This window comes from Carlito syrichta, unplaced genomic scaffold (assembly GCF_000164805.1).
Source record: "Carlito syrichta isolate Samal-C Ts95f unplaced genomic scaffold, Tarsius_syrichta-2.0.1 Scaffold301951, whole genome shotgun sequence".
Lineage (NCBI taxonomy): Eukaryota > Metazoa > Chordata > Mammalia > Primates > Tarsiidae > Carlito > Carlito syrichta.
Genome location: NW_007246047.1, coordinates 101717 through 109167, shown reverse-complemented (window position 1 = coordinate 109167; position 7451 = coordinate 101717). Strand labels below are relative to the sequence as shown.

The window sequence follows — 7451 nt, the reverse complement described above, 5'->3', positions numbered from 1 at the left end:
GGTCTCGACCCCGCGGGCTCAGGCAATCCACTCACCTCAGCCTCCCGAAGGCGCGGGATGACAGGCTGAGCCACCGAGCCCAGCGTCTGACTCTTCTTTGGCTTTTGTTTTGCTCTGAAAGTTGCCGTTGACTTGGAAGCGGAGCGTAATCAACTGGGGAAGGGAGGCAGGGTGAGAAGCGCGGCCAGTTAGGGACCCAGGGCGGCGGAGACAGGTGGGCCAGACCGGGGCCCCCCCTGCACTCACTGGAGCCGGAGTCCGCTTGAGGGGCTTTTCTGTGACCCGCTTCTGCCTTTGGAAGTAACTCAGTAACACGTCTTGATCTTCTCGCCCTGTCCGCGCCTCACACAGCCTGGCTTCTCGGCGGGGAGGAAGGAGGAGGAGCGCTTGGCCGCCCGCGCCCTTCGCAGCCTCATGGTACTGCCTGCCTCTGCCCGTCGGTGTCCTTTCCATTTGTGTCTTTCGAATTTTTGAATTTTGCTTTTTGCAGCGCTGAACCTTGTGCTCTGCCGTTCTCTCTCCTGTGTGTCTTTACAATTGATATTGCACTGTCTTCTCCAAAGTGTTTGTCACTGAAAACTTCTACCAAGTGTTTCCTTTTTAGCATGTCAGTATTTTCATTGTGTTGCCTTCCTTGTCTTTGATGACTACCTGTGGACTCTTTGAAACCTTCATGGTAAATTCTCTTTTGCCCCCCTGTAGTCCCTCCATTTCAAGGACTAAAACAGTCTTGCGTTAAGCAAAAACCTGCAACCAGAGCGGAAGGAAGACTTCAAAAACGGAAAACTGCGACAGGGTTTAGCACAATTTGAGAACAAAACTAAACTGCAGAAGCCTTAGTTGTGTTCCACCTAAGAAGTTGACTCCACGAAGAACACGTCCACTGGAGTGTGTATAATGAACTGAGTTTGGGTGAAAGCGAATGACTCAGAGAAGGGCCCAACTCTCAAGCGTAAGGACAAAATGGCTGTTGTAAATTTCGTCTCAGGTGTAAATACCCACGCCCTCTGTTGTCCGGAGAGCGGGCTGGTCTGTGGTGCACGTGCGTCCTGTGATGGCAATCATCGTAGCCCTGGCCTTCAGAAGGACTGCAGATCTGCTGGAGGTTTTTAACGTATTTATTTTCTGTTCACCCTGTGACCGTGTGTCAGAATTCATAAAGATAACAAAAGCATTACTGAAATGGGACTTTAATTTGACACTATTTGGCTTAATCATGTTGACTTGACTGTTTGTGATACTGTTGTAATGTCTCGTAACAGTTCACTCTGTTAAGTACCCAAGCTGCTTGTCTTCCACCAAAGAGTGCTTTATTAACAAGAATCTCTGAAGATCACATTTAAACACTGTTGCATGTTGTAATACAAAGTGGCACTTTGGTAACCTAAAACTTGCAAGAGAATATTCGTGGTAGCTTTAGGAGACTCAGGAGGAGAAACCGACTTCAGAGCTGGAAGATTGTTGTTAAGTCATTCCTTTTTTTAAATGTTCATTTAGGGACTGAAGAGCTGTGAGGCTGCCCATTGTTTGGCTGTTCAGTTGTACAAGTTAAAATCACAATTCCTTCCCTGCATGGAAAAACACGTGCTAGTTTTTCCCCATGGAAACAGCAGTCCCAAATAATGGTAGCTTAAAAAAAAAAAATTATCTCTTTTTTAGCGTCTCTCTCTGCAGCATCGGGTTTTTTTTCCTTATGTAATCAGCCTGAGACAGTTCGCCGCCGCACCCTTTAATTTCAGTGGCAGCAATTTGCTTCTGGATTTCAGTTGTCCATAGTGCAGAACTCACTGTTGCCTTTGGTTAGGGAGTACAGCTAGCGACTCTGCAGAGTGCCTTCTCCCCTCAGCTCTGCTGAAACACAGCAAAATCTGTGGTGTAAAGCAACCACAAAACCAGAACTTATTTGCTGCTAAAAAAAAAAAAAGAAAGAAAAAAAAATGGGGTCCAAAAGGAAAGAACGTTTTGTACTCACCTTGCTTCTTTCGTGAGAAGTGGATGGTTTGTACTGTCCACCCATCACTGCCCATGCAGGTTTGAAGCCTGGAGGGACCCCGTGGAGGGCAGGAGCCCCCCAGCGCCAAGAAGAATGTTGTCAGGTCAGTGGGCGATTCCACTTTAAGCAGCTGCCTCTTTCCCGCTTCCTTTGAAACTGCAAAGTGAGCAGAATACGGAGGTGATCGTCTTTCATGTAAGAAGTAACTGAAGGGCGGGGCAGGTCTTCTTTCCTCCCTGGGAGTGAAGTGTGAAGTGGCTGGCACCGGGGAGGCCGGAGACAAGCACCTCTCTCCTCGCCAGCCACCGTGGGGCAGGGTCACGCCAGCTTTTAAACCCTGGGGACTAGATCACAGGAAAACAGCCGTTTTTCTGTCCCCAGAAGTGAACAGGCACAAAGACCCATTTGCCTGTGGGAAGACCCCTGCGGCAAGGTTTGGGTGGGAGGGGGGAACATCCCTTTTGCTGTGTTCTGCAGAGACCAGACTCAATATTGAAACCATGCCCGTGCACAAAACGTCGAACTCTCAGGGCAACGCTTCCCTTTCCCCCCTTTAAAGCTGTTCCCTCCAGAAACAATCTAGGTGATTGGGAAGCTCTCACTGTCATCGGTTTGTCTTGCTTTGGCTCTCCACCGCGTCAGAACGAGGCAGTGTGTTGCCCGCTGGGCCTCTGGCTGGCGCTGTCCCTGCCTCGGCGAGTGAGCCCTTGGTCTCTTGGCCAAGAGCAGAATAGTCTGGGCGTCAGCCGAACCACAGCTCTTTTCCACACTGTAAAGGCTGTTCGTGTGGGCTGCTCAGGTTTCCAGCCAGAATGGCTGTCACCATGTCCCTTTCTAAGAACCCTTGTGTGTCACTGGCTTGCTGAAGCGAGGTGTGGGAAACTGGGACTTGGTGGCGAAGCCTCCCGGGAAGGCCAGGGCCGTGGCTGGGCTGTGGCGGGGCCTCAGCCGGGCTGTCCGCTGCAGCGTTCAACTGACGGGGACGGGCCTGGAGCCCAGGAAGCCTGGGTCCGACAGGTGGATGGAAAGTTCTCTCTGCCGTGCAAGAGAGAGGCCTCTCCTCCCCCCTCCTTCCTCCGCCCCTGCTGAGGCCACGGAACACCCAAGAGTCTTCTGGGAGTCTGACTTAGAGTCCTTGTGGGAGAGGACCTTGCTGCTGTGGAGGAGGATACTGTGGGTCAGATTTCCTCGACTTCAGAGCCTTAAATAGCTCTGGAAGCACACCAAGATGGTTTCCAATGGGATTAAATTAGAAATGAATATTTTTAGGTGCTCTTGAAGCTCTCTGAGGCCTCGGGAGTCAGAAACTGCACAGAGGAAGAGTGTTTGCAAAACTGCGTTCCTGGGGGTGTGGACAGACGTGTGATTCGCAGCGTGAAAGAGAAGCTAGAACTCTGACCTGTCAGTGCACGGGGCAGACGGTGTGGCAGAGCCTCATCCAAGCCCAGAGCCGTGCCTGGCTGGAGGCCACTTCCCCATGGCGTGCCGCTCTGAGGTCGAGCCCCATAGCCTGTCGCCCACCCCCCTCTTCCCCTGCCCTCCTAGCCCTCTCACAGGGGTGACTGCTACCTCTTCTTGGGCCCAGATGAGTTTTAGAGGCGTTCCCAAGTGTTCTCACAAGGCCAGCGTGTTTTCTTCTGGGGCAGCATGGGCTAGGCATGTGTGTGTGGCCCGTGGGCTTTGAAGGGTGTGCCAGGGCTCCCCTGGGGTCCTCCCACCCCTTGCCTGAGTCACCATCCCTGCCCAGGAGCAGAGCCCTCATTGGATGTCTGCTCTTAATGTAGCTCGACTGTGCTTCGCTTTCTGCGTTTTTAAAAATACGGTCTGCGTTCTAGAAAGCAGTGCTCATCCAAACAACCTTACAAACCTACCTTACTATTTCTTGAATAGTTATCTCCCACTGGAACTGTCCCGGGAAGCTAAAGCTGCCCTTTCATTTCTTCACATCTGCGTCTTCTCCGCACCACTAAGTGGAGATACTCAGTTGTGTGCAAAAACTGGACGATTCGCCTGTGCGGGTAGGAAACTGACTTCCTGCGTTCCCTGGTAGAATTAATGTCAGCAGACACGTCCGTCCAATGATCGTGCTGCAGTTTTATATGAATAATTTGCAGACTTTTATCTAACCTGCACTCATGTACAGATTAATAAGAGTTTTAAAACATAGCTGATTAATCAATATTTGATCAATCATTGTCTTGATTTTTTTATTACAATGTATATTTCTAATCATATTTTTTAAAGCCGAGAGAACTGGTTGAATGAATGTTTATTTTCCTGAAGGTATTTTTAAGATGAAGCTTCATAATGCCTTGTAAACTTTGCATATATATGTAGTTTGATACATATTGTCACCTTTGAAAATCTTGTGTATTGTAACTGGTTTTATACAAAATATGGAATAGTGGAAATTGTATAATTACAACCATGATTAAAAGTATTAACCAAACAGCCTTTTTTTAAGTTTTGTTCACTGACTGGGCCTCCTGAGCTGTGGCAGGCAGTGGTTAGAATAAGGAGCAGAGGTGACCTGGGATCTTTGTTGATCGGCCAGGGCTGCTGTGACGAACACCACACTGGATGGTGTAACCAGAAGTCAGTTTTCTCACAGGCCTGGAAGCTAAAGGCCAAGCTCAAGGTGTCGGCAGAGTTGCGTTCTCCCAAGGCTCTCTCCTGGTCATGCAGATGGCTGCCTTCTCGCCTGGCCCACACTTGGCCTCTCCTCTATGCCTGTGAAGCCCTGGTGTCTCTTCTCTTCTAATTCATGAATTAGCTTTTTTTTCTAGTTGGTTTCATTCTGTCACTCAGGCCGGAGTGCAGTGGCACAATCACTCCGCAGCCTTGACCTCCTGGCTTCTGGCGATCCTCCCTCCTCAGCCTTCTGAGTAGCTGAGACCACAGGCGTGCATTGCCACTGCCGCTCACTTTCTTCTTTTTGGTAGAGATGAGGTATTGCTGCGTTGCCCAGGCTGGTCTCAAACTCCTGGCCTCAGGGCACCTTCCCGCCTCGGCCTCCCAAAGCGCTGAGATTACAGGTGTGAGCCGCTGTGCCCAGTCCCTGGTGTCTCTTATCTGACTCCTCTGATGAGGACACCGGTCATATTAGAAGGGGACCCACCCTGCGACCTCGTTGGCTTGAACCTCCTTTTTTAAGGCCCTGCCTCCAAATGCACATGCATCCTGAGGGACTGGGGTTAGGCTTCAGCGTCTGAGCCTGGGGCATCCGAGTCAGGGTACGAAGGAGGCCGAGGGAGGACTCCTGCTGCGGTCACTCCACACGCACCCTGCCACCCGCTTGCACGATGCAAAGGTTTGACTTTCCAGAGACCCCTGGAGGGTAAGAGTCGGTGAGTCAAGCCCGCCACGGACAGTGGGCTCTTGGCCTTACCTGCCCGGCCGGGCGGGGCTGGGATCCACAGCCTGCTGCCTCACCAGGCCGCCGGCCCCGGGGCCCTCCGCTGCCTTCCCTTCTGGTCCTAGCCGGACGGGACCCAGAGTCCCGGCTCCACCCTCACCCCGAGCTTGGGTCAGGGACTGAGGACCTGGCTCTGTGGAGTTGGGTCCGGCTCCCCGAGGAGCTGTGCGTTGACGCACACTGGGATAAAGCTTCGAGGCAAAGGCTGGCGGGGCCTGTCTCCGAGCTCCTCTCCGAGCTCCTGTGTGACCCTGGGACTGTGATGTTTGCAGGCTCTGTCCCCTGGAGAGCTGCGGCCTCTGAGGGCCCCTCGGGGGTTCCCCTGGGGTCAGGGCTGGGAGACTGTCCCTCCTCCTGACCCGCTGGCGTGTGGGTGGTCGGTGCAGGCCGAGCACCGTCAGGTCTCAGTGCAGGGAAGGGCCGGGTGAGGGGCGAGGCCCTGAGGCCTGCAAGGCTTCAGGCGAAACCAGGGACACGTCTTCCTCACTGCAGGGGCCGCTTCTTCCAGGGCCGTGCCGTGGGAGTGGCGGGTCATGGGAACCCCCGACCCTGTAGACCCTCGTCCCTCTCCCTGCCATCTGGGTCTATGCTGCCCGGTGCCCATCGAGCTCGCAGTCTGCTTCTTAAGTAAAACAGGAACAAATGATGCTTCCCTCAGCAGTTGGCGTGAGCCTTCAGAGAGATAATACCAAGCCCTTAAAACAGTAGCAGGCACAGAGCTTTCAATCTGGTGTTTTCTCACACGTTCTACGCCATTTTCTCCAGATAATTAGGCAATGGACTGATTTTGATAAAGGGTTTTGGTCCCTTGATTTTTCTGTTTTTATTTTTTTGTTTTTTGATAACTGCACATAATTTTATGCCCATGTAATGGTATAAACATTTTTTCCCCCTTTTTTGAGTCAGAGTCCAGCTCTGTTGCCCAGGCCGGAGCGTAGTGATGAGATGGTGGCTCGCTGCAACCTTGACACATCCTGGGTTCAGGCAATCCTCCAGCCTCAGCTTTCTGAGTGGAGGGACTACAGGTGGGCACACCTGGCTAATTGCCTTCTTTTTTGGTAGAGACGAGGTCTCCACATACTGCCCAGGTTGGTCTTCCCTGGGCTCAAGCAATCCTTCCACCTCCGCCACCCAAAGTGCTGGAATTACGGGCATGAGCCACCGCGCCAGTCCTGAGGGAGTCTCTGGAGGGGTTTGATCAGAGAGGAGGCAGGGTAGGTGACTGAGGGGCAGAGACGGCCCCTTCCGTGGCCCATCGGGTGACAGAACCAAGTCGGTGCAGAGCAAGTCCCAGCCACATGTGTTCGGCCCTGGCTCTGCCACCCCTGCTGTGGCCTTGGGACCCCGTATGTGTCTCCTGGGCTTCCAGTGAGTGCAGAGAGTTTAGTGGAACCAAGCCGTGGCCGCGCTGAGTGTGTTTCCCGGTACCCCACAGTCAGCGTTCTGTGCCTTCTGTCCTCTGTGCGTCCAAGTGCCACATTGTGTGTCACTGGAAGGTGGCGACGGGGGGGGAATTCTGCGAAACCTCATTTCTGCCTTCTGCGTGGCGCCCCATGACTTGGGATCTCATTTCCTCCCACTGGGGGCACGTGGCCGGCTCCCCACTTTCAGCTGCCACAGTGCCTTGTCCGTGTCCTGCAAAAATTCTTCCAGGGCGTTGCTGGCATTTCCTTGGGGTACATTCTTGCAAAAAGGATTTCTGGGTCAGAGGTGTGCATGTTTTTAAAGCCTGCCGTGCACTGCACCAAAAAGAGCTTCTCAGTATTGTCTGGAGCAGGCTGGGCCCGGGCGGTTGGGACACAAACCTTTGCTCTGCCGCTCCTTCGCCGCGTGATTTGGGTCAAGTGGTTAGACGCCCTGAATTCCTGAGACGGGTGGCCACATCTGGCTCAGGATTGTGTGAGGTTGAGACAAATTAACAGTGGTTCATTTCTTAGAACAAGTGCCTGGCACACCCTGCAAGGCGTGTGCATTGTGTTGAATGTTAACATAATTTTTTTTTTTTTTTGAGTCGGAGTCTCACTCTGTCGCCCAGACTGGAGT

At 52.6% G+C, this 7451-nt stretch overlaps 1 protein-coding gene across 1 annotated transcript in view; it reads left to right on the top strand.

The window, feature by feature from the left end:
• CDC14B (cell division cycle 14B) overlaps positions 1-1911 on the top strand; it is a 78979-nt gene extending 77068 nt beyond the window's left edge. The window contains exon 14 of the mRNA XM_008055760.2: positions 703-1911. Coding sequence (XP_008053951.2) covers positions 703-739 — 37 coding nt within the window. The 3' untranslated portion in view covers positions 740-1911. The remainder of the gene's footprint in view (positions 1-702) is intronic.
• Positions 1912-7451: the final 5540 nt, after the last annotated feature.